General features: G+C 44.5%; 1 protein-coding gene across 1 annotated transcript in view; it reads right to left on the bottom strand.

Annotated features, from left to right (window-relative positions):
* The window catches only part of LOC147613362 (glycosyltransferase family protein), a 31,405-nt gene extending 5,255 nt beyond the window's left edge, over window positions 1–26,150 (bottom strand). Inside the window, exons 1-6 of the mRNA XM_086782674.1 lie at window positions 25,955–26,150; window positions 25,786–25,856; window positions 25,469–25,544; window positions 13,088–13,160; window positions 12,957–13,008; window positions 12,682–12,743 (exon numbers count right to left, since the gene is read on the bottom strand). Of these exons, the coding sequence (XP_086638800.1) occupies window positions 12,682–12,743; window positions 12,957–13,008; window positions 13,088–13,160; window positions 25,469–25,544; window positions 25,786–25,856; window positions 25,955–26,022 (402 nt within the window). The 5' untranslated portion in view covers window positions 26,023–26,150. The remainder of the gene's footprint in view (window positions 1–12,681; window positions 12,744–12,956; window positions 13,009–13,087; window positions 13,161–25,468; window positions 25,545–25,785; window positions 25,857–25,954) is intronic.
* Window positions 26,151–27,996: the final 1,846 nt, after the last annotated feature.

The following is a 27,996-nucleotide window of genomic DNA, read 5'->3' as shown; positions in this document are numbered from 1 at the left end:
GCCTTGCTTTCAGTGTTTTGAACCTACGCTAAAGGGTTTAAAAAACCTACCCCGACACTCAATTTCGTTGGCCAACCCTTGAGAAGAAGGAGCTTTATGCTGTCATTCACGCTCTCAAGGTTTGGAAACATTATTTATATGGCTCCAAGTTTGTGGTATTGACTAATCATCAATCAATCAAGTATGTGTGTAATGCAAATGATTTGAGAGGAAGGAAAGCTCATTTGACTGAGTTAATGCAAGATTTTGATTTTGAGATTCGTTACCGAAAGGGATCCATGAATTCGTTACCGAAAGGGATCCATGAATAGTGTCACAGATGCGCTTAGTCGGATTAGAGAGGTGAATACTTTGTCGTTCACCGAGATTCCTACCGACTTATTTCAATCATTGAGAGGGCTTTGCAGGACTGATAGTTATTTTGATCCATTTTGGCAAAAGATCCAGAACGGGAGCTCATTGATTGACCAAGACTCAATGACTGAGCAGCCTACCATTCAGGCTGCAGGAGGTCAGTGGATGATTCAGAATGGTTTACTATTCCGTAATGACAAAATTTGTGTACCACAGATCCCGGACATTAGGTCCCAAATTCTTAAGGAGTGTCACGACCAAGGGAGTTACCTCCTCCCTATAATCCCCCCCAAAATGGTGTTGCAGAGCGTATGAATCGAACCATTCAAGAGAAGGTTCGAAGTATGTTGTCACATGCTGCGTTACCCCATGGGTTTTGGGCTGAAGCTGTGCAAACAGCTGTTCACTTGATTAATAGGTCACCGAATAGGACAGTGGGACTCAAAGTGCCTGAAGAATTATGGACGGGAAAGCCTCCCTCATATAAGCACTTGAGAGTGTTTGGTTGTGTTGCGTTTGTGCACATACGTAGGGAAGATAGGACCAAACTTGATCCCACGTCTCGCAGATGCATCTTTTTGGGCTATGGTGATAGTGGTGAATGGGGTTATAGATTGTGGGATCTCGAAGCTAAAAAGCTTATACGCAGTAATGATGTCATTTTTCATGAAACATGCATGTATAAAACAGCCCCAAAGACTCAGGAAGTCAGAAGGGTTATTGATGAAGATGATGTGCATCATAGACAGCAAAATCCAAGGGCTGTACAGCAGCAAATACAGCCCCAGGAACAGCCCCGAAATGCTGCAGAAGAGGCTCATGTTGAACCTCAAGAGGTGGCAGAAGTGTTGCCTCAAATTTGGCCACAAAATATTGAGCAACAGAACATGGAAATACAGCAGGAAGAGGTGGTACAGCCACCTATTTTTCCACAAGAGCAGGCTGGACAGCCAGCTCCAGGTGCTCCATGGGTCAGAAGGTCTACCCGACCAACTCGTCCTCCAGACAGGTTTGTTCCTGATGGGGAGAAACCTGTCAATTAGGGTTTAGAGTTCATTCATGGGAGACATACACAGAGAAGCAAGGGAGAGAGAGAGAGAGAGTTGTGGGGATAAGTCAACTCATGAAAAGCATGAGTGTGTGACTCCCCTATCACACATGTATATTGCACTAGTACACATAGTGCACTTAGTACATTAAAAGTACTAAGTGTACTATGTACTATAACTTATGGGCTTGTACACACTATAAGGGTGGGCATAACGCCTTTACCCCAACAACCTCCCACTTAAAGGCAAAGTGCCCTTAAGTAAAGGAAAAGAAAAAAATCAGCATGTACATGATAATATACAAGGCCATATCAAGGCTGAAAATGGCCTCATCCAATGCCCATCAAGTGTCTGCAATGAGCAAACCGCTCCGGAGGCAAACTCTTCGTCAACAGATCAGCCGGGTTGTCATCCATGTGAATCTTAACAAGCTGAATTTGCTTGTTCTCTATCACCTCTCTGATGAAGTGATACTTCACATCCACATGCTTCGTCTTTGCATGAAAGACAGGGTTCTTTGCCAACTGGATGGCACTCTGACTGTCACAATGCAACAATGGAATATCACCTGTATAACCCAAATCAACCACTAACCGAGATAGCCATAATGCCTCCTTGCAAGCCTCTGTGGCTGCAATATACTCGGCCTCTGTAGTAGATAAGGCTGTGCACTTCTGCATCCTGGATATCCATGACACAGCACCTCCTGTGAATGTAAATACATAACCGGTAGTAGACTTCCGGTTATCTGGATGACCGGCATAATCCGAATCCGTGTAACCATGCACTAATGCATCCTGTTTGCCAAAGCAAATGCACAAATCCTGTGTGCCCTTCAGGTATCTCATGACACCTTTCACTGCTTCCCAATGCTTCTTGCCAGGGTTGGCCATGTATCTAGAAACCACTCCCACTGCAAATGCAATGTCCGGCCTAGTAGCAACCATGGCATACATGAGACTGCCACAAGCTGAAGCATACGGAATCTTGGCCATATCAGCCCTGTCTCTATCTGACTGTGGGCTGTCCATAGCACTGAGTTTCACATATGGAGGCAAAGGAGTACTAGCTTTCTTCCCCCCGTCCATATTGAACCTCTGCAAGACTTTGCCAATGTATTCCTTCTGAGACAAATACAACACATGCTGATTTCTGTCCCGAAGTATCCGCATACCCAAGATGTGATTTGCATCACCCAAATCCTTCATATCAAAGGTTTGATGCAGCCTCTGCTTCAAGCCATCTATCTCTTTACGAGATTTCCCGGCAATCAACATATCATCAACATACAAAATGAGAATCAAGAGACTGCCATCCAAAGCTTTCTTGGTGTACAAGCAGTGATCTATGTCACTTCTCCTGAATTTCTGAGTTTTCATGAATGTATCAAATTTATGATACCATTCTCTTGGTGCCTGTTTGAGCCCATAAAGACTCTTTTTCAGCTTGCATACAAGCTTCTCCTTTCCACTCTCTGCATAACCCTCTGGCTGCTGCATATATATCTCCTCATGGAGATCACCGTGAAGAAAAGCAGTCTTCACATCCATCTGAATCAAGTCCAGATCATCATGCGCAACCAAAGCCAACACAGCTCTAAGTGTGGTCATTTTGACCACTGGAGAGAAGATCTCCTCAAAGTCCACACCATATTCCTGCTTGAAGCCCTTAGCCACTAACCTGGCTTTGTATCTTGGCTTAGCATCTGATGCAACTTTGAGCCTGTATACCCACTTGCATGGCAAAACCTTCTTGCCTGCAGGCAAAGGCACCAACTTCCATGTTCCATTTTTATGCAGAGAATCCATCTCTGACTTCATGGCACGCTCCCATAGAGCCTTGTCTGCCCTCTGTAAAGCCTCTTTATAACATGAGGCCTCCCCACAGTCAGTAAGCATCAAATAGTCAACCCCTGGAACAAACCTGTCAGGGGCTCTGGAGGGTCTAGTGGACCTCCGTACCCAATGACCATCATTTGCAGGTTGCTGTCCAGCCTGCATATCACCCATTGGTGGCTCCTGTTCCATGCCATAAGGCTGAAATATCATGCCCGGTATCTCCTCCAACTGTGGTATATCCATAGGGATATCTTCTGCCATATCTGGCTGTCCATTTGGACCATTTTCAGCACCATTTAAGGGCTGGTTTTCCTGCTGTAATGGCTGATTTACAGCCCTTTGTTGTTGTCCATGATGTCCATCATCATCAAAGATGACTCTGCCAGGCTCCTGTTGCCTTGCAGGCTCCTTATACATGCATGTTTCATCAAAAATGACATCATTGCTGCGTATGATCTTTCTATTCATGGGATCCCAAAGTCTATACCCCATTTCACCTCTGTCACCATATCCTAGGAATATGCATTTGTGAGACTTAGGATCAAGTTTGGTGCGCATTTCCCTGCGTATGTGCACGTACGCAACGCAACCAAACACTCTCAAGTGCTTGTATGACGGAGGCTTCCCTGTCCATACTTCTTCTGGCACTTTCCCACCAAGCCTCGTGTTAGGTGACCTGTTTATAAGGTGAACGGCTGTCATAACAGCTTCAGCCCAAAAACCATGAGGTAATGCAGCATGTGACAACATAGAACGGACCTTCTCCTGAATGGTCCTGTTCATCCTCTCTGCTGTCCCGTTTTGTGGAGGATCATAAGGAGTAGAGAGCTCCCTCTTGATGCCTTTAGCATCACAAAAGTCCTGAAACTGTTTGGACGTATACTCTCCACCATTGTCGGAACGCAAAGCCTTCAGTGTTTTGCCAGTTTGATTCTCAACAAGAGCAACAAACTTCTCAAACACTGAGAATGTATCACTCTTCAAACGAAGAGGATAAACCCACACCTTGCGTGTGGCATCATCAATAAAAGACACAAAATATTTTGCCCCTCCCAAAGAAAGCTGAGGCATCTCACATACATCTGTATGCACAAGCTCTAACTGAGCATCTTTCTGTCCAAGAGCTTTCTTGTGGGGGCACTGTAGTTGCCTACCATAAATACAATGCTCACAAAACTGAAAACTTGAAAACTTTAGAGAAGGCAAGTAACCCAAACGAGACAATTGCTCCATTCCTTTGACACTCATGTGTCCCAACCGGCTATGCCACATAGAAATTTCCGGCAGCTCGGTTGCATTTACATTAGCATGGTGACAAACACCTGCATGCATGAAATAAAGAGTGTCCACCTTAGAGCCTCTGGCAACAACCAGTGAGCCCTTACTAATCTTCCACTTTCCACTACCAAATGTGGTAACATAATCAGCATCATCAAGCTGTCCAGTAGAAAGCAGATTCTTCTTGATCTCAGGCACATGCCTGACATCATGGAGCATAAGCTGTGAGCCATCTGAAAATACAAGCCTCACATCACCTCTGCCAAGAATTTTGCATGCATGGTTATCACCCAAATAAACCACTCCTTCATTGCCAGCAGTGTACCTGACAAACAAGTCTCTGCAACCTGTGACATGAAAGGAGGCACCTGAATCAATGATCCATGAGTGCATACCATGACCACCTGTAAGAAGTGAATGGGCATCAAGTGAAGACGTAAAGAGGACCTCATCCTCACTGCCACCTGCATGTGACACATTGATTTCTTCGATCTTGACTCCACTTTTGCCCTTTGGCTTTACATCTTTGGCTTCATCCTTCTCTTTGTCTTTGCCTTTTCCCTTTTCCTTTTGATCATTTTTCCATTTGTAGCATTGCTTTTTGATGTGTCCCTTCTTGCCACAATAATGGCATTCCAAATCCTTTTTGGAGCGAGACTTGCTCCTTCCCCTTTCTTGGCTTTTACCCCTTTGCTGGGATCTCCCACGTGCATTCATTGCATTGGACTTTCCAACAGAGTTGTTCTTCCTGTTCATCTCTTCTTGAAGAAGAGCACCCTCAACATCTGCATATGACAGCATAGCATTCGAATTGCTAGTGGCTGTCCTGAATGTGTCCCAACTCTCTGGCAAAGTGCATAACAAAAAAGTGGCTTTGAACTCATCGTCCATTGCCAACTTTTGATTTATAACCTGGCTGACAATACCATTAAACTCATTGAGATGGGCTGTCATAGAAGCCCCTTCCTTCATCTGAAGGCCTATGAGTTTCTTCAACCAATACACTTTGCTTGAGGCACTTTGTTGGGCATACAAGTCCTGCAATCTCTGCCACATTCCCCAAGCTGTCTTCTCTTCACGAATGCTGAAAAGTAATGAGTCTGACACAGACAACATGATAGTAGATCTTGCCAGCTCATCCATATCTTCCCACTCTTCAGCTGTAAGAGAAGCGGGCATCACACCCCTTTCTTTGATAGGCTTGTGCTGCTTTTTCTGAAGCAACACATTGTAGCACTGGGTTTGCCAAATGTCATAATTCTGCGAGCCTTCAAGCTTCTTGATATGAAGCAATGAAGAGCTCTCACCTGTGGTTGCCATAGCAAAATACAACCTGTAATGCCTGACTCCCTGCAAATGTGCAAACACTGCACCAAAAGATGTGCAAACACTGCACCCAGAACACACAAAGTGCTCACAAATGTTCTCCCAAGCTTTATCTCCCACTGCGGAAGCAAGAATGCAACTTTTCTCCCACTTTATGTGATGAAAACACCAAAATCTGGTTGCTGCAGATTTTGGACAGCACCTTAAATGTGCTCTTTTGCCCTTCCAAGGTACTGTACAGCAGTACCAAGTGCTCACCAATGATGTACCAAACCTGTCCCGGCAATTTCAGCAGCTGAATTTGAACCTTTTGATCACTCAAAACAGTGTACAGCCATGCCAAAACATGCACAATGCTGTGCTGAATCTGTACCAGCAGGTACAGTAGCAATAAATGCTCTCCTGGCTGTCCAAATGAGTGAAAATCAGACTTTTACAGTCCTGTACACTGCATAAAACAGTCCCGAACAGAAATTGGGCAAAAGCCCCTTGACTGCAAGCTGATTTTTGAGGATTCAAAGCATAAATGTCTTGCCTGCTGCTTTGCCAAGCTCAACAAGCATACAAACTTAAAAAGCCCCTTGATTTGAGATCAATTTCTGATCATACATGGTACATTGGCGCACATGAAGGCATCCAGAGTGTTCACGATGCTTCCCCCTGGCCACATATACATCAAATACATGAAAGCCCCTTGATTTACAGGCACATTGAGTGCTTGTAAGGCATCAGCACATTAACCACAGCATCAAATGCAATTGCCTGCGTGCAAATCAACCAAATCGGCACAAAAGCCCCTTGATTTGCACTGCAATTTGCTGCAATTTGCTGCAATTTTGCCCAAATGTGCGATTTCTCACATCATACAGCATGTATGAGTGCTTAATTGCACAATTACATCAAAAGCCCCAAATTCCGACATCCAATTTCCTGCAAATTGATCCTGATTTGACCAATTTCCTGCAAATTTATCCTGATTGTGACCAATGTCACCCAATTTTGCCAATTTTGCTCAAAAATTGAGCAATTGGGCACCTGTACCTGCTCAATTGCTTGAATTGATAAGAAATTTCCAAAATTGAAGCAAAATACCTTTGATTTAATTCAATTTGCAGGCTGAATTTTTTGTTGCAGGAATCTGCTTCTGTTTTGTGCAGGTGAGAAGGGGGGCACTTTTGCTGCAGATTTGATGGCTGCTCCAATCAAGATGAAGTTTGTGCAGGTACGGCTGATGCTGGGCGCTGGCTGCTGCTGAGGTTGCTGCTGCGTTGGAACTCCCGTTGGAAAGGGGGAAATGAGCTACGTCTGCCCACGCAATGAAGATGCTGCTGTTTGCTTTGCAGCCGCCTTCGCCTGCTGTGCGCTTCGTTCGCCTATAGCGCAAGTTTACATGACGGGCTCCGCCCAACGCTAATATGCTTTGTAGCCAGCCGAATCGCGATTAAACGCCTCAACGCCCACTGCCTACGTGTCTGCCTGGCTGCCTTCGTCGTCTCCTCCTCTTCGTTCGCCTAGTAGCCTTCGCTTCTTCACTCGTGTTTGCCTTCTACACGCCTGCGTTCGCTGCTGAGCCGACTCGCTTCTTTGGCCACCAGCGCCTTGCTGCTTATATGCCTACGCCGATGCTTCTTGTAGGTGCGCTGGCTGCTGCTGCGATGACTGGATGGCTACGCCTCTTCACACACAGGCAGTATCTGGCCAGCCCCTGCGACCAAGGAATCAAAAGGCCCAAGAGCAGGCGACCAGCAGAGTAGAAGAGGGAGGAGAACCAGAAGAAGAATCTGGAGACCAAAGCTCTGATACCAGTTGATGGGGAGAAACCTGTCAATTAGGGTTTAGAGTTCATTCATGGGAGACATACACAGAGAAGCAAGGGAGAGAGAGAGAGAGAGTTGTGGGGATAAGTCAACTCATGAAAAGCATGAGTGTGTGACTCCCCTATCACACATGTATATTGCACTAGTACACATAGTGCACTTAGTACATTAAAAGTACTAAGTGTACTATGTACTATAACTTATGGGCTTGTACACACTATAAGGGTGGGCATAACGCCTTTACCCCAACAGTTCCTGGGGTTGACTTTGTATTGCTTACAGATTGTGGAGAGCCCTCATGCTTTAAGGAGGCTATGCAGAGGGATGATCATTTGAAGTGGGAGAGAGCCATGCAATCTGAAATGGCCTCTCTGAAAAAGAATGCAACATGGGACTTGGTGTCTTTGCCTGCAGGGATGAAGGTATTGCCATGCAAATGGGTTTACAAGCTTAAGGTAGCACCTGCAGACTCCTCACCTAAGTATAAGGCACAGTTGGTTGCAAAGGGTTTCAAGCAAGAGAAGGGGATTGATTTTGATGAGATCTTCTCACCTGTGGTCAAAATGACTACATTGAGGGCTGTTCTTGCTTTGGTTGCACATGATGATATGATACCCTTACTGTCACAAAACTCTTGAAAAGCATTTGACATGTATTCCCCACCATTATCGGAGCGTAAACACTTGAGTTTCCTGATGGTCTGATTTTCAACCATAGCAAGAAACCTCTGAAAAATACCAAATACCTCACTCTTCAAGCGAAGAGGGTTTGCCCACACCTTACGGGTGGCATCATCAATAAAAGTCACCATATAACGAGCTCCCCCCAAAGATAACTGAGGCATTTCACACACATCAGTATGAAGAAGATCCATTGGAGAACTCCTAAGTGACAAATGCTTGGAATGTGGACCCTGAGTTTGCCGTCCATAAATACAATGATCACACTTAGACAAATCAGCAAACTTATACAAAGGCAAGTAACCAAAACGGGCCAAGGTTTCCATTCCTTTGACACTCATGTGTCCCAACCGGCCATGCCACAGTGAAATATTTGGCAGCTCGGTTGCATTTACAAGAGAATGTCCAACGACATCTGAAGCTATAAGATGATACAAAGTGTCAATCTTCGGTCCTTTGGCATATACCATTTGACCCTTCTTGATTTTCCATGGGTTCCCACCAAAAGTAGTGTAGAAATCGGCATCATCAAGCTGCCCTGTACTTATCAAATTCTTTTTTAGCATAGGAACATGTCTGACATCCTTGAGCATAAAGTGATTACCATCTGCAAAAGCAAGCTGAATATCACCAATTCCAGTGATCTGACAAGCATGGTTGTCCCCCAAATAAACACATCCATAATTCCCACTAGAATACGTAACAAAACTCTCCTCATAAGGAGTCACATGAAAGGATGCGCCTGAGTCAACAATCCAATCCAGCTTGTCTGCTAAATCACCGGCAATGAGTGAGTGTGCATTCACATTAGACACGAAAAGCACATCAAGGAATGATATAACCTCAGGAACATAAGGTACAATAGCACCATCTGTCTGCATTAAGCTCTTCTATCTTCACACTGCTCTTGCCTTTGCCTTTTACATCTTTTGCATTTGCATCTTCACCTTTGCTCTCTACCTTGCCTGCCTTCTTGTCCGCTTTCCATTTGAAGGAAAACTTTTGAATGTGTCCCTTTTTGCCACAATAAAAGCATTCCATATCTTTCTTTGAGCGGGACTTGCTCCTTGACTTACCATTGTTGCCTCTTCCCCTTGATTGAGATCTCCCACGTGCATTCAAAGCACTAGAGGCTTTGCCACTTTGATTGTTCCTTCGGTTCATCTCCTCAGTGAGAAGAGAACTCTCCACATCAGTGTATGACAAGCCTGTAAAAGCAGGAGCACTGTTACTCACTGCTGTCCTGAAAGTATCCCAACTTTCGGGAAGTGTGCAAAGCAATAGAACAGCCTTCATATCCTCATCAATGTTCATCTTTTGAGCAATAAGTTTGCTCACAAGGCCGTTGAACTCATTGAGATGAGTTCCCATTGGTGTACCCTCTTTCATCTTCATTTCAAAGATCTTTTTCATCAAGTACACCCTGCTGCTTGCACTTTCCTTTGCATAAAGACTGCTCAGCTTTTGCCAAACTCCCACGCGGTAGTCTCACCTACCACATTGAAGTAGACATTCTTTGACACGGACAACAAAATTGTATACTTGGCAAGATCATCAAGTTCCAACCATGCATCATCATCCATATCATCGGGTTGAACGCCTTGTAGCCTGATTGGCTTGATAAGCTTTTTGATGACCAACACACCATATATTTGCTCCTTCCAATAGTTGAAGTTCACCTGGCCCTCCAACTTTTCAATGGTGTAGCTCCCGCCTTGAGAAGTCTCAACTTGGGAGGATGAAGCCATTGCTTTAGTTGAAAGAAGACTCTTGCAAAAAAGTCTCGCAAAATAGTACTCCTTGAGCGGAAGCACTCCCACTTAACGTGATCCGTCAAAGACCACTTTGCATCCACAAAACACCTTGCTGGAATTTCTGTCCAGCTCTGTATTTTACTGTTTTTCTTCACTTTTCCTCAACAAAGAGATGTCAAAACTGTCCTAAAACAGTAATGAACAGATCAGGTCTGATTTTTCCACTTCTGGACAGTCAAACTTGGCCAAACCTGACCTAAAACTGTCAAAAAAAAAAAAGAAAATTACAGTTCGGGCCTGATTTTTGGCACTTTCCCCAAATTTTCCAAGCTCAACAGAGCTTCCAAGGCTGTATATCTTCCCCCCCCCAACTGAGTTACACAGTTCTGAAACGAAATTGGCCAAAAGCCCTTTGATTTCACCTCAAAAATAGAGGGATTTGGGAAGATTCCAGCAGCATAAACTCCACCAACGCTTCTGAAGCAAAATTTCCAGAAAGCCCTTTGATTTGTGACTGCAATGTCACTCCAAATGCATTCCCAGGCACCAATTACAGCATGTCAAGTGCGCCAAAAGCATGTAAACCTCCAAAAGGCAAAAGCCCTTTGTTTCAACCGCCAAATGTAGCACAAAGGCCACACAATCCACTGCCAAAGTGACGATGTACCTGCGAACCACGACGCCCCGGCCGACTATAGTCACAGAGAGAGTCGTAGAAAGAAATACCTCGAGTAAAATAGGCTCAAGGTGAGCACGGTAGAGAATAGAATGTCCGCCGAGAAAGAGGCACTCGGGCCTTCCCACGAGCAAAGAACCACCGAAAATGGTGAGGAGAGACCAAAATAGAGCTGGCCTACTCCAAGAACACCGAGGGGTAGCTCACACGCGAGAAAAGAAGCCCAAAACAGTACCAAAACAGTTCCAGCACTTCGAGAAAGAGTTCGGGCAGCTCGGGGCTGCGAAAAGAGCTCAACGGAGTGCGAAATCAGCGGCAAACAACTATCCAAACACCGGGGCAGCGTCGGAGAAGGTTCGGGACGTTGACGGAGGCCAGAAGCTCGCAGGCTGAAAGAACCTCGAACGGAAGAAATCCACGCAAGGAAAGTATCCGCGAGCGAAAGAGGCGACCGAGAGACGGAGAGGATGCAAGAGGATCTCACACGGAGCCAAGCTCTGATACCACATGTGAGAGTAGAAGGGAGTGAGCGCGCGAGAGAGTGAGAGCAAGAACACACAATGGTGGGTGTGTAAAATGTGAGTGGTGAGGTACACACCACAACCCCTCATGTTTTATATTAGAAAGGTACAAAACCCTAAGTACAAGTATGTACACACATAAGGGTGTCATAGGGGTCTAGGCATAAATGGGCCTTTACCCCCAACAATCAGGTCCCTAATCAGCCACCCATACCCCACCCCCCAGGAGGGCGCCCCTCACAGTCATCCCTTCTCAGTTTGAGCATGGTGAGAGATGCCATTGACAAGTTGCAAAATGGGAAGGCACTCAATCATGATGGTCCGGTAGCTGAGCACTTTTCCCAGGCCAAGGCCATTTGGCACCCATACTAGTCCATGCGTTTAACAGGGCTCTTTGTGAGGGCTTTCCTCACAACTGGTCATGTAACTATTGTACCTATCCTGAAGGCAGGAAATGCTATGGATCCAAATAACTATAGAACTATCATGATTGGTCACACACTCGCCAAGCTTTATGGATCTATTTTGGAACATGAGCTGAGTAGATGGGCGGAGGCACAAAGACTTAGAGCACCAGGGCAGGCAAGATTCAGGAAAGGGCATTCCACATTAGATCATATTTTCACATTGAGGGCCATCATTGAGGAGGGGAGGCTCACAGGAAGAGGATCTATTGCTGCTTTGTAGATATCTACAAGGCATTTTGATAAAATCCCACAAGCCCAGCCGATAAGGAGACATCAGGACTTGTCATGGGCGATTCTCTCCCTATATGAGTCGATGACACGCCGAGTATGCGCCCAAGGGGAGACCGGCTACGTGTGGCACACGGATGGCGAAACGCACCATGCTAGACACCAAGAGCCTTGGCGTGAACACTGTGTTTAAATAATACACCAAAATATACATTAATGGCATTGGGGTTAAGGGAAACCAGCTCTAATACCAACAGTCATGGATTCACCCGACAAAATCTGGGATTCTCATACAGAATCCTTCCAAGATCACCGAAACACAGGACAAGCACAAGACTAATCCAAATGCGGGTTCCGCATGCTAGCTCACCACCCAACCATAGTGTAACATGCGTTGCGGAAGCATGTTCATGATTAACGCTAATCCTATGTTTAGCAAAGACACAAAAGAGAAGGAGAGATAGACCTAATCTACTGTATATTGCCAAAGCATGATATATATACAATGATCTTGCTGATTTGCAACTTCATGATGCATACCAAAGATCCCTACAACCCTCTACTTGCAATCGGACAAGAGAAGCTCCTAATCCAAAACATCTAGCTCACTAGTAGCATCAAAAGGATGATGAATGGCATGCACACAAAGGAAACTATCAGAATCGATAAATGTGAGAAGTAGAAACACCATACCACGCTCCTTGAATCATGGCGGCACCTCCCCAAACAAAAGTCAAAAGTATCCTTGTAAGTACCTGCAGAATGCTACAAAATCTCCATAAATCACAAGCAACTACCCGCATTTACTATTGTTTACTAACTGTAAAAAGCATCTGACAATATTCATGCGATGATTCAGCCCGGCCTTTTCTTCATATGGCAGAAATAAATGATCTGTTTTAAAATGCTTCAACTGCAGCATTGACCGATCATTGCTTCTGCTCCACATAATATGATAAAAGAATCACCCGCAGATGCATGATGCGCCACCTTCACCTTGCTTGCCACATCATGGGAAGTCTACAATCCCAAAAATGTCATAAAAGTGAGTTTTCACAAGTTGTATCAAAACAAACAAACCCACGAAGTTGTCTTGTACCTGATTCGGACCTAAGCAACAAGCCACACAATATTCATAAGAGTTGCAACATTTGGAAGTCAAGTTGCAGCCACTGCAACAAACCAAGCAATACAAAGTGCTATTTCAGGCATAGGGCACAAAATATGGCACAGCAATACTGTAAATTACAAAAAGGTGGTACTGCAACAAAGAAGTGGTTTAAAAAATGGGTCTGTGCAATAGATAGCTAGCATTAAGCTTCCACCTATCTACAGATAAGCACCTCTCTCTTCAAAAACACCATCATACCCATCCACAAGGCAAGGGATCCAGTGAAACCACTGAATTACTGGACTGGTTATGTTGAGCCATCTCATAGCCAAGATTTTCAGATCAATAGTAGAGACAATACATTAGGGTTCTAGCCAAGGGCCAGACAAACTTTCAATGGCATCAATAGTTGAAATTTGCATGACTTGATCAAGAGATATGTAAGCATTGCAAACAAGAGCTATGGTGGGTAGAAGATGGGTGGATAGAAGATGAAGAAAGGCATTGCTAGAGACGAGATTAATGCTACTCACTGTGATTAGGGTGTATATCAGTACTAATCAAGAACTCACTTGCATTGATGAAATGAGCTTGCATACAACCATTTGCAGCCACTTGCCCTCTTACATCATCAAGCTTTGACCAAGTTCTAGACTCTTCTTCATCTTTTACATTTCACACATCTTCCTAACCTTTGCTCCATCATTCTCCTAAGATACATACACTCCCCATACATGAATAACATAAACTTGACATGACAACATGGCTGGTGTGTAGGAGAAACAGGAATTAGGGTTAGGTTAATTCATGTGGGAGACATACACAGAGAAGAACAAGGGAGAGAGAGAGAGAGAGAGTTGTGGGGATAAGTCAACTCATGAGGCATGAGTGTGTGACTCCCCTATCACACATGTATATTGCACTAGTACACATAGTGCACTTAGTACATTAAAAGTACTAAGTGTACTATGTACTATAACTTATGGGCTTGTACACACTATAAGGGTGGGCATAGTGCCTTTACCCCAACAACCTCCCACTTAAAGGCAAAGTGCCCTTAAGTAAAGGAAAAGAAAAAATCAGCATGTACATGATAATATACAAGGCCATATCAAGGCTGAAAATGGCCTCATCCAATGCCCATCAAGTGCCTGCAATGAGCAAACCGCTCCGGAGGCAAACTCTTTGTCAACAGATCAGCCGGGTTGTCATCCGTGTGAATCTTAACAAGCTGAATTTGCTTGTTCTCTATCACCTCTCTGATGAAGTGATACTTCACATCCACATGCTTCATCTTTGCATGAAAAACAGGGTTCTTTGTCAACTGAATGGCACTCTGACTGTCACAATGCAACAATGGAATATCCCCTGTATAACCCAAATCAACCACTAACCAAGATAGCCATAATGCCTCCTTGCAAGCCTCTGTGGCTGCAATATACTCGGCCTCTGTAGTAGATAAGGCAGTGCACTTCTGCATCCTGGATATCCATGACACAGCACCTCCTGTGAATGTAAACACATAACCAGTAGTAGACTTCCGGTTATCTGGATGACCGGCATAATCCGAATCCGTGTAACCATGCACTAATGCATCCTGTTTGCCAAAACATATGCACATATCCTGTGTGCCCTTCAGGTATCTCATGACACCTTTCACTGCTTCCCAATGCTTCTTGCCAGGGTTGGCCATGTATCTAGAAACCACTCCCACTCCAAATGCAATGTCCGGCCTAGTAGCAACCATGGCATACATGAGACTGCCACAAGCTGAAGCATACGGAATCTTGGCCATTTCAGCCCTGCCACTATCTGACTGTGGGCTGTCCATAGCACTGAGTTTCACATATGGAGGCAAAGGAGTACTAGTCTTCTTCCCCCCGTCCATATTGAACCTCTGCAAGACTTTGCCAATGTATTCCTTCTGAGACAAATACAACACATGCTGATTTCTGTCCCGAAGTATCCGCATACCCAAGATGTGATTTGCATCACCCAAATCCTTCATATCAAAGGTTTGATGCAGCCTCTGCTTCAAGGTATCCATCTCCTTACGAGATTTCCCAGCAATCAACATATCATCAACATACAAGATGAGGATCAATAGACTGCCATCCAAAGCTTTCTTGGTGTACAAGCAGTGATCTATGTCACTTCTCCTGAATCATGAGCAACCAAAGCCAATACAGCTCTAAGTGTGGTCATTTTGACCACTGGAGAGAAGATCTCATCAAAGTCCACACCATATTCCTGCTTGAAGCCCTTAGCCACTAACCTGGCTTTGTATCTTGGCTTTGCATCTGGTGCAACTTTGAGCCTGTAAACCCACTTGCATGGCAAAACCTTCTTGCCTGCAGGCAAATGCACCAACTTCCATGTTCCATTTTTATGCAGAGAATCCATCTCTGACTTCATGGCATGCTCCCAAAGAGCCTTGTCTGCCCTCTGTAAAGCCTCCTTATAACATGAGGGCTCCCCACAGTCAGTGAGCATCAAGTAGTCAACCCCTGGAACAAACCTGTCAGGGGCTCTGGAGGGTCTAGTGGACCTCCGTACCCAATGACCATCATTTGCAGGTTGCTGTCCAGCCTGCATATCACCCATTGGTGGCTCCTGTTCCATGCCATAAGGCTGAAATATCATGCCCGGTATTTCTTCTAACTGTGGTATATCCATAGGGATATCTTCTGCCATCTCTGGCTGTCCATTTGGACCATTTTCAGCACCATTTAAGGGCTGGTTTTCCTGCTGTAATGGCTGATTTACAGCCCTTTGTTGTTATCCATGATGTCCATCATCATCAAAGATGACTCTGCCAGGCTCCTGTTGCCTTGCAGGCTCCTTATGCATGCATGTTTCATCAAAAATGACATCATTGCTGCGTATGATCTTTCTATTCATGGGATCCCAAAGTCTATACCCCATTTCACCTCTGTCACCATATCCTAGGAATATGCATTTGTGAGACTTAGGATCAAGTTTGGTGCGCATTTCCCTGCGTATGTGCACGTACGCAACGCAACCAAACACTCTCAAGTGCTTGTATGACGGAGGCTTCCCTGTCCATACTTCCTTTGGCACTTCCCCACCAAGCCTCGTGTTAGGTGACCTGTTTATAAGGTGAACGGCTGTCATAACAGCTTCAGCCCAAAAACCATGAGGTAATGCAGCATGTGACAACATAGAACGGACCTTCTCCTGTATGGTCCTGTTCATCCTCTCTGCTGTCCCGTTTTGTGGAGGATCATAAGGAGTAGAGAGCTCCCTCTTGATGCCTTTAGCATCACAAAAGTCCTGAAACTGTTTAGACATGTACTCTCCACCATTGTCGGAACGCAAAGCCTTCAGTGTTTTGCCAGTTTGATTCTCAACAAGAGCAACAAACTTCTGAAACACTGAGAATGTATCACTCTTCAAACGAAGAGGATAAACCCACACCTTGCGTGTGGCATCATCTATAAAAGACAAAGTATTTTGCCCCTCCCAAAGAAAGCTGAGGCATCTCACATACATCTGTATGCACAAGCTCTAACTGAGCATCTTTCTGTCCAAGAGCTTTCTTGTGGGGGCACTGTAGTTGCCTACCATATATACAATGCTCACAAAACTGAAAACTTGAAAACTTTAGAGAAGGCAAGTAACCCAAACGAGACAATTGCTCCATTCCCTTGACACTCATGTGTCCCAACCGGCTATGCCACATAGAAATTTCCGGCAGCTCGGTTGCATTTACATTAGCATGGTGACAAACACCTGCATGCATGAAATAAAGAGTGTCCACCTTAGAGCCTCTGGCAACAACCAGTGAGCCCTTACTAATTTTCCACTTTCCACTACCAAATGTGGTAACATAATCAGCATCATCAAGCTGTCCAGTAGAAAGCAGATTCTTCTTGATCTCAGGCACATGCCTGACATCATGGAGCATAAGCTGTGAGCCATCTGAAAACACAAGCCTCACATCACCTCTGCCAAGAATCTTGCATGCATGGTTATCACCCAAATAAACCACTCCTTCGTTGCCAGCAGTATACCTGATAAACAAGTCTCTGCAACCTGTGACATGAAAGGAGGCACCTGAATCAATGATCCATGAGTGCATACCATGACCACCTGTAAGAAGTGAATGGGCATCAAGTGAAGACGTAAATAGGACCTCATCTTCACTGCCACCTGTATGTGACACATTGATTTCTTCAATCTTGACTCCACTTTTGCCCTTTGGCTTTACATCTTTGGCTTCATCTTTCTCTTTGTCTTTGCCTTTTCCCTTTTCCTTTTGATCATTTTTCCATTTGTAGCATTGCTTTTTAATGTGTCCCTTCTTGCCACAATAATGGCATTCCAAATCCTTTTTGGAGCGAGACTTGCTCCTTCCCCATTCTTGGCTTTTTCCCCTTTGTTGGGATCTCCCAAGTGCGTTCATTGCATTGGACTTTCCAACAGAGTTATTTTTCCTGTTCATTTCTTCTTGAAGAAGAGCACCCTCAACATCTGCATATGACAGCATAGCATGCGAATTGCTAGTGGCTGTCCTGAATGTGTCCCAACTCTCTGGCAAAGTGCATAACAGAAAAGTGGCTTTGAACTCATCGTCCATTGCCAACTTTTGATTAATGACCTGGCTGACAATACCATTAAACTCATTTAGATGGGCTGTCATAGACGCCCCTTCCTTCATCTGAAGACCTATGAGTTTCTTCAACCAATACACTTTGCTTGAGGCACTTTGTTGGGCATACAAGTCCTGCAATCTCTGCCACATTCCCCAAGCTGTCTTCTCTTCACGAATGCTGAAAAGTAATGAGTCTGACACAGACAACATGATAGTAGATCTTGCCAGCTCATCCATATCTTCCCACTCTTCAGCAGTAAGAGAAGCGGGCATTACACCCCTTTCTTTGATAGGCTTGTGCTGCTTTTTCTGGAGCAACACATTGTAGCACTGGGTTTGCCAAATATCATAATTATGCGAGCCTTTAAGCTTCTTGATGTGAAGCAATGAAGAGCTCTCACCTGTGGTTGCCATAGCAAAATGCAACCTGTCAATGCCTGATTCCCTGCAAAATGTGCAAACACTGCACCAAAAGCACACAAAGTGCTCACAATTGTTCTCCCAAGCTTTATCTCCCACTGCGGAAGCAAGAATGCAACTTTTCTCCCACTTTATGTGATGAAATCAACAAAATCTGGTTGCTGCAGATTTTGGACAGCACCTTAAATGTGCTCTGTTGCCCTTCCAAAGTATTGTACAGCAGTACCAAGTGCTCACCAATGATGTACCAAACCTGTACCGACAAGTCCAACAGCTGAAATTGAACCTTTTGGTCACTCAAAACAGTGTACAGCCATGCGAAAACTTGCACAAAGCTGTGCCAAATCTGTACCAGCAGGTACAATAGCAATAAATGCTCTCCTGGCTGTCCAAATGAGTGAAAATCAAACTTTTACAGTCCTGTACACTGCATACAACAGTCCCGAACAGAAATTGGGCAAAAGCCCCTTGACTGCAAGCTGATTTTTGAGGATTCAAGGCATAAATGTCTTGCCTGCTGCTTTGCCAAGCTCAACAAGCATACGAACTTGAAAAGCCCCTTGATTTAAGATCAATTTCTGATCATACATGGTACATTGATGCACATGAAGGCATCCAGAATGTTCACGATGCTTCGCCTAGCGCGCTGGCCTCCTCGCTACTTCACATATACATCCAATACATGAAAGCCCCTTGATTTACAGGCACATTGAGTGCTTGTAAGGCATCAACACATTATCCACAGCATCAAATGCGATCGCCTGCATGCAAATCAACCCAATCGGCACAAAAGCCCCTTGATTTGCCCTGCAATTTGCTGCAATTTTGCCCAAATGTGCGATTTCTCACATCATACAGCATGTATGAGTGCTTAATTGCACAATTACATCAAAAGCCCCAAATTTCAACATCCAATCTCCTGCAAATTGATCTTGATTGTGACCAATTTCCTGTAAATTGATCCTGATTGTGACCAATTTCCTGCAAATTGATCCTGATTGTGACCAATGTCACCCAATTTTGCCAATTTTGCTCAAAATTGAGCAATTCGACACCTGTACCTGCTCAATTGTTGATTGTACTTGCTCAATTGCAAATCCCAAAAAAAAATTAAGGAAAATACCTTGTAATTTTTGATTTTTCTTCAATTTGCAGGCTGAATTTTGTTGTTGCAAGACAAGGGGGTGATGATGCTGCTGCTACAGAAAAGGGCAGTGGCTATGGAGATCAGTTTGTGCCTGGTTTGAGGGTTTACGAAGGGGCTTCTTGCTGATTTCTGATGCTTTGATGCGCCTGCTGCTGCAGTTTGACGTAGGCCTGGGGCAGTCGTGAAGAGCCTTTGTGCCTTCTAGTCGCCTGTGCGCCTGTGCGCCTCTTCCGACTTGCCTGCTGTGCGCTTCGCTCGCCTAGCGCCAGTCTACATGACGGGCTGTTGGCTACCTATAGCCTATGTAGGCGTGTCGAGCTTGCCTTCGCTCCACGTCACCCAACTTGAGCGCCGCCCGCCTAATAGCCAACCGACGACTAACGCCCAGCGCTCGCCTTCGCTCACTGTTTGCCTGCTTCGCCTAGCGCTCGCTTCTCACGCCGAAGGGCCAGCGCTGCCTGTGGTGTGCTTGTGTTCGCTTCACACTAAGGCTCTCACCGAAGCAAGTGACTGGCTTAGAACGGACTGCCTGCGACTAGTTCAAAACACACGCAACAAAGCAGCTGCTGGAGAGTCGAGCTGCTGGCTGCCTTGCACACAGAGCAGTTGTGTAGGAGAAGGAAGAATCCCCTACGAGCCAGTGATTCAGCACTCGAGAACAAACCCTAAACCAGGGCTCTGATACCAGTTGTGTAGGAGAAACAGGAATTAGGGTTAGGTTAATTCATGTGGGAGACATACCCAGAGAAGAACAAGGGAGAGAGAGAGAGAGAGTTGTGGGGATAAGTCAACTCATGAGGCATGAGTGTGTGACTCCCCTATCACACATGTATATTGCACTAGTACACATAGTGCACTTAGTACATTAAAAGTACTAAGTGTACTATGTACTATAACTTATGGGCTTGTACACACTATAAGGGTGGGCATAGTGCCTTTACCCCAACAGCTGGCACCACATTTTCAACACAGCCCCTTGGTGCCCAAATGGGTCTCATCCCAAGACAAGGATGTAACATAGATAACATAACATCACACGACATCTTTATCTCTCCTTCATGGAGACATATACATCACTTAGAAGTTAGCCTACATCATCGGTGGCTAGAGGTGATTACATCAAGTTTCAACATGACATGCGACATAACATGAACATAGAACATAATCATAGACATCATTATGTCTAGAAAAGATGTTCTTTTGAAGCATCATCAAGAGTTGCTTCCACCATTACATTTGATTGTAGCTTCTTCTTTGACCAACAATTCTTCTCAAGGTGGCCTACCTTGCCACATGCATCACATAAAAGCTTGGGCTTATTCCAATGACGACATTAGGCCATTACATACCCCATCCTTCCACAATGGTTACATTTGACATTGGACTTGTTAATAAAGAAAGCAGTCTCCCTGCTGCTTGTTGAGCTTTGTTATGCACCTTTTAGCTTCTTATCCTCTTCAAATAAAGAGGATTCAACACCTTCAAGAGTAAGATTTGGAAGATTAGTAAGAGTTGTTACCACCGAAGAAATCTTTGGAGGCATACTTTTGATTAAGACTGCTATTGCATCCTTCTCATTCATGCATGCCTTGATACCCACAAGCTACATCATAATACTCTTCATCTTACCTACATGCTTAATTCCTTGAACTCCATATCGAGCCCATAGAACTGAATTTTCATATTTATTTTTGAATTTTTAGCCCTAGCCCCAAACACTTTCTCTAGTTCATCCCAAGCTTCTTTGGCATGCTCTTTGTTGCTAATGTGATAAATGATATTATCCCCAAGGCTTAACCCAATGATGGCAATGGCTTTTCTATCCTTATTTGTCCATGCTTTGACTTCAGCATCACTCCCTTCCATTGGTACATCACCATTCACAACCCCCCACAACTCCTTTTGCATCAACATGTACATGGTCTTTATTTGCCATGTGTGGCACCCTTCCCTGCAAAACCTTTCCACTAAAGTTTCGCTTGTCATGACTAATAGGAGGGTCTTAAAAAGAGTTATAGGTGTTCCTTGGCAATGTCTACTCCCTTACAAAGATTTGAGAGGTGGTTTGGCTCATTCAAGTACCAAGCATGATTAAGATTGCTAATTACTCATTAATTCTCAAGAAAAATTGTAGGTAGCTTTCGGGTAAGCAATTTTGATTGATGCACTCACAATTGAGACAAGTGATTTAAGATGGTGAAATAGCAGCAAATGATAAGAGAGTTTAGCCCACTAATGACAATCATTAATCCATTTCATCAAGGATTAGTAAAACTTGAATGAAATCTCATGAAAAGAAGACTCACAGTCTGGATCTCACCATAAACGTATTCTTTCTCAAATCTGACTTCAGGCCAGCTACGGTTGTGATTTCTCCATGTTGGCGTGGATTCCGCCTAATTCATTTTATCCAGAGATGCACCTTGGAGTACCCTAGGTGCCCCTAAGAGCTCGAGCCAAATGGTTGGGAGAATGAAGAATGCCAAGTGATTCAAGGCTGGCCACAGTTTTCTGCAATGGACAAGGTTGCCCAAAAATGATGAAGAGCTTAATTATGTCTAATGAAACCACTAATTGGTACTAATGCTGAATGTTAAGGATGAAATGATAATCTTGGCTATGATACCAAGTTGAAATTTCAATTAATTTGATCAAGAGATATGTGAGCATTGCAAACAAGAGCTATGGTAGGTAGAAGAAGAAAGGCATTGCTAGAGACAAGACTAATGCTAATCACTATGATTAAGGTGTAAATCAGTACTAATCAAGAATTCATGACTTGCATTGCTCAAAGGAGATTGCTTACAACCATTTGTAGCCACTTGCTAGCTATCCTCCACTTGCCCTCTTACATCATCAAGATTCTCCTGCTCTAGACTCTTCATCACCTTTTACATTTCACACATCTTCCTAACCTTTGCTCCATCTTTCTCCTAAGGTACATAATAACATAACCTTGATATGCAAACATGGTTGGCACCACATTTTCAACACCAATCCACACCGAACCATATCTTCACACGGCCCCATCATTCAAGAGGTAAAACTAAGACAACATAAGCTATATTGTTGCTTTGTGAATTTCCATGGACGACTATCAAAGCTGGTGCATAACACCACCTAAGTGACAAAAGACCGCCCCCTCTCCCACCCCACTGTGAAGAAAACAGTATTTTTCCCAGCCCTAAAAAGGGATTTTTTTGGGTATTTTATATTTTATTTGGGGTTTTTTGTCTTGGTTGCTGGCCTACACCTTTTAGGGTGACCGACCAGCACCCCCCCCCTCAGTATATATAGCCTTGACTATCTTTTATCATTGGTGTACCATTTCATTGTTATATCCGGTACCATCTGGCCACTACCCGGGACAGCAGCCCACCCTCTGCTACAGGCCACCGTGGGACAGCAGGCCTCTCTGCTATCATCTGCTGGGCACCTACATCAGGGCTGACCTCAGCGTTTCATCATCAGGTGTACATCAGCGTTTACTTCAGCGCACCATCAGGCTTACCTCAGCGTTTATCATATGAGCTTTACATCCTTTTCATCAGCGTTTTTCTTCTGCTATCTTCAGCGTTTACCTCAGGCTGAAATCAGCGTTTTACAGCAGCCTCGCATCAGGCTCACATCAAACTTACATTAGGCTTATGTCGGCACTTACATCAGGCTTACTTCTGCACTGTTATCTGCATTTTACATCAGCATAGATCAGCGCCTACATCAGCACGTCATCTGCGTTTTACATCAGCAGACATCAGCATTTTCATCAGGGCTTATATTAGCCTTACATCAGGGCTCCCTTGGGACCGTTGCCCGGGAACCTATTTGGCTCACAGGACTGCCATCCCCTCTGGCACTGTGGAACACCACCAACAAACCTCCTCGGAGTTCTTCCCGCTTCTGTGCTCCTCGCCTTGGGCTTCGAATCCGTGTACTTTCCTGTACCTTGGACCTGTACACCATCATATGGGACTGAATCAGTGTTTAGCTTTGCTGAGCCTGATGCTCTGATACCAATGTAACACACGGAAGCTCTGGGAGTCTTCTTTCAGCCCTAAACACTCTTGGAAAACCATCTGATGCAAAACGCAGATATAGAGAGAGAGTAGAGAGAGAGAGAGAGAGAGAGAGAGAGAGAGAGAAGTGCTGGAAATTCAGTATATTTATATGGTACAAAAAGGTGCTTCTACTACAGCCATAGGCTGCCTTACATAAAAGGGTGGTAAAACACCAAAATTCTGCCCTAAACTAGGACCCTACTGATCCACTCCCTAGTGGAATGAATGTCTAAATCTATGAGCACTTGGTGCCTTTTATTGGTCCCTTGGACACTTGGTAGACTGGCCGACTGCTGGTCAGCCAGTCCTAAATGCATTTAATGCTCCTTTTAACGCAGCCGACTGGTCTTCTCTTTGTTCATGATGTGCATGCTGTTGCCCCTGTCCTCTGGTTCAGCCAACCACTTCAGTGAGCAGCCGACAGTCCTTTCTGGCAGCCGACAGCTTCTTCCATGCCTTGCTCCAAGTCCTCCCTAGCAGATCTGCACTCTGTGCTCCATAATCCTAGTTCTAGTTATCTTTTACTGGTTCATACTCTTTATCTGGCTGCCTCTTCTGGATTTAGCCCTGAAAATGTCCATGGCATCTAGGATGCACACGACAATCGGGACAGCAGCCCACTCTCTGCTACATCGAGATGGCAGCCCACACTCTACTTCAGGTACGCAGCACCCATGTCACCAGAGCTTGCACCACTCGGGATGGCAGCCCTCTCTGCTCCTCACCACTTCAGGTACGCAACACCCTTGTCATTAGAGCCTGCACCCTTCAGGTCTTGCAGCCTTGCAGCACCCTTGTCATAAGAGCTTGCTCCACCACCACCACCACTCAGGAGTCGGGACGGCAGCCCTCTCTGCTCTTCATCGACCACCTCGGGTGCAGCAGCACCCTTGTCATCAGAGCCAGCATCACCTCATCTTCTGCTGCCACTATCACCTCAGAGTGCCTTTGCTTCCACCGACGCGAGCCTTCGACACCGATCACCACTCAGAGTGCCTTGCCTCACATCGACACGAGCCTTCGTCATCGACCGTGCTTCAGCTCCAAGATCATCTCCGCTTCTGCACTGGTCTTTCTTCTCAGAGTCACCTCACATCAGAGGGCTCTTGTACGTATTTGCACTCACCATTATATTATATATTCACTCACATATTTCATGCTGTGTGGTTTTGCTCTGATCTCTCGTATATCTGGTCCTTTCGTCCTTTTGCCCTCATACCCTCTTCAGGCTTTGGATAGATGAGTTTCTAGATCTCTCACAAGGGCTCAACCCTAGCTGAGCCAGTGGTCCCTACCCTCTTGGAAGCACATGTCACGCATAGCACCACGTTTGCAGAATCATCCAGACGCATTGACTTACATTTGCAAGGAAGGTCTCAATCGCAGAAAGACCAAGGTTATGCTCTTCCATACAAGCTACTAAAGGACACGTTCATATAGACCATGAAGGCAGTTCAGGAGTTTATAAGAAACCAGTAGCAGAGGCAAGATTAGCCAAGGTAGATGAATCTTTAGCATGCCTAGCACTTTCAAAAAATAAACAAAGTTTCTACTATCAACTCACTAGTGCAACTAGCAGCCATGTACAGGACCACCTTTCTGGGAAATTACCCTAAATCATCAGATTGGAGCTCAGTCATGATGCTCTCGCATTTTCTATAGCTAACCCTCCATGCCACACCACATTGTTGGCTGTATATGCTGAAAGTGAGGGCTGCACAGTGGACTTGCGAAAACGGCTGAGAATTTCCTCTTTCAAGGGACTGTCTGCTGAACCCTCCATGTGTTTGTCAAAGAAGACCAAACCCCTGTAAAAAGGCAGTGAAAACGACCTCTAATCATATCATAGCACATCAAAGCTCCTTATGTGTAACAAACTGATCTCAGTATGGTCTGCCACTAAGGATGTACATCTGCCCTTTGTCGTGTTTCAAAAACTGCATGCCTCCTGTATGAAGCATCTATGTGGAGTGGGGGACAGCAAACTCAGCTCAGACATACAAGCACGTAGGTGTAAAAGTTTACAAGAAAAATGATCCTGCATTTCTGCGACAATAGATTGAATAATAGTTCGAGCCTAAGCATGTATACATGCAGCATTGTTTGTATATTTAAAAGATCAATCTTACTCGCATTGAAACGGTTCTCGAACTCTCGGACAGCAACCACTCAGTAGATCAATGTCCTGAACACCACAAATGTATCCTGCACTGGCAAATCATCTCATAGAAATAATGCGCAGAATTATTTCAAAAATTTGCCCTATGACGGGCCAACAAGTTAGGGTAATTTAAATGTGGGAAACCCAAGCCACAACCAGAAGGATAACGACCTGAGAAATCCTAGCAACATGGTGCCAGATCAACGACAAGAACAACAACAGACAGTCTTTCACTTGTTTTCTCTTGAATCAACAACACAAAACGAAGAAAACTTGTCGAGTTACCGTTTTCATCTGCGATCAAGGATCTCCCTTGAATTGTGTTTCGGCAGGACCAGAGCGGCTTCTCGATCACGCTACACAGCTCATCACACAACAACAGGCGGCATTGCAAGTGAAGGTTAGGTGCTGTTTGAGAGGGTTTACCATACATAGCAGACATGGCCTTACTCACAGATTATTGTCTTGTATAGAGCCTATGAGGGGCGACAAGAACGCCAAGATGAGGAGCACAGCAGCCATGGGGAGGAACTCATTTCATGAACCTGAGATATTGTTCAGCGAAAACCTGCAAACTGTACATTGGATTTCCTCTTTTTTTTAATCCCACCCTACATTTCCAATTTTACACGGGTAGGCTATACAACGATTTTTTGCAAAGACTAAGACTCGGCAAACTTTGAGGTGGACTCGGCAAACTTGGCCTCCATGAGGTGGGCTCGGTTCAAACGAGGTGGTTCGCTTTAAGACAAACTAAGAGTTGTCTAGGGAAAAATATCCTTCTGGCCTCAAGGAGCATCTGCGATGGAGTCTAAGGTAAAATTCTCAAATGAAGACAAATCAGGTTGGAGATGGTGCAGTTTAAACTCAGGCCATCCTGCCAAACAAATATAGCCAAGCACTCTTGAGAGACTAGGTTATATGCTCGAATGGCTCCACTACTATCACCCATTCTGAACCCAACCTAATTCTTATGCAACCATGTGGCATCAACTTGTTGGTTTGGTTAGTTCTTTTTATTTTTTTCCAAAAACACACCACCATTTGGTTGGCTTTTTTCCCCCCGGAAATGCACCGTAGAAAATAGCAATGATTATCCATCCCCTTGTTGTATTCCAGTGGGTATCCTCTAGCACACGCCCCCCTCCACTTGTATTTCAACTCTCTAGAGCCCGCCGCCCGCGAGTATCTAGCAGAGAGGTTTTCATCGTCACCGCCGCCAGCGCTTTAACTGGGGTCGAATTTGTTCTGCCACCAGCTTTACGTGCCTTGTGCCACCTACGTTTGGAACTATTACTGCACACAGCATCAGCAAAAACAGGGTGATAATCCACAACGTAGTTTACTTTTGTCTTTTTATTCCATCACATCCCTTTTTCCAAGAGAGCTTATTCACTGGAGTTTCCAGAAGCTTATTCATAGGATTTTTTCCACAATCAATCAAATTTGGCCTAGTTTACTTTGAAGATTCACGGGCTTTTTATTATCTTACATCAAGGAGTCACGGTAGATACACCAAAGGGTCATACATTCAAGATATGAAGCAATAGTGTCCAAAGCTACAACTTGGACGAGCGCCCGTAATGGTGTTACGAAGTATTTATGGCGATTCCCGCTTCAAGAGCGTGTAATAGCAAGTTAGGATGAAGTCCTAAGTGATGTACTTCATGAATATATTATGAGAAAGTCATTGTAATAGCATTAGACCTCTTATGAGCCTAAAGTGCCTAGTTGGCCATAGTTTAAGTGAGTGTGAACACTTATGGCCATGTATATAAGTGAATTTCTCTTATAATATAACATACTCTCCCATTGTGCAATTGAGTCTTGTTCTTTCTAATCTCTCTCCCTAATACATGCTAGTGACTGGTGTGTGTGAGTGAAGTGAGGTGAGAGGAGGGACGAGTACCCGTAGTACAACGCGACGGTGTGACAACGCTCGCGGGAGACGTGGTGGAATTGCTTCTCAAGGAGTTGTAGAGCTTGGAGACCTCAAGGGTTACGAGCTCGGCCATTGGAAAGATCCTCACGATAGTTGCAGTTCACCAGTTAATCTCTTTTTGGATATGTTTTAAGGAGGGTTAGGGTGAGCCATAACATTTTTGGCGCTGTTGCCGGGGAGCCATCCCTTGGCTTTTTCCATCGTTTTGTCTCTAATACGCATAACCCATTGCCCATTATCTTGATTAATGGTTTTCCATGAAAAGGATGCGGATTTGATGGTGATTTGTGTGAGATTTGGTGTAGAATAGCTCTCTTTTTTGTTTTTGAATAGCTCTCTTTTTTGTGTGAGATTTGGTGTAGAATAGCTCTCTTTTTTGTTTTTGAAAAAAAATATTTTTTGCTTAATTTTTAGATGAATTTGTTGTTTTTGTTGTTGTTTTGGTGGTTTTTCATGTTCTTAGGGCTTGCACATAGTTTGAATTAGGTTTAGTTTGCATCCATTGCATCAAACAATGCAATAGAATGCAATTTTTAGTGAATGTTGGCTCTCTT

This window comes from Cibotium barometz, chromosome 44 (genome assembly GCF_041138505.1).
Source record: "Cibotium barometz isolate CiBa-2024 chromosome 44, ASM4113850v1, whole genome shotgun sequence".
Lineage (NCBI taxonomy): Eukaryota > Viridiplantae > Streptophyta > Polypodiopsida > Cyatheales > Cibotiaceae > Cibotium > Cibotium barometz.
Note: the sequence above shows the minus strand (reverse complement) of the source record. Positions and strands in the feature narration are given on the sequence as shown.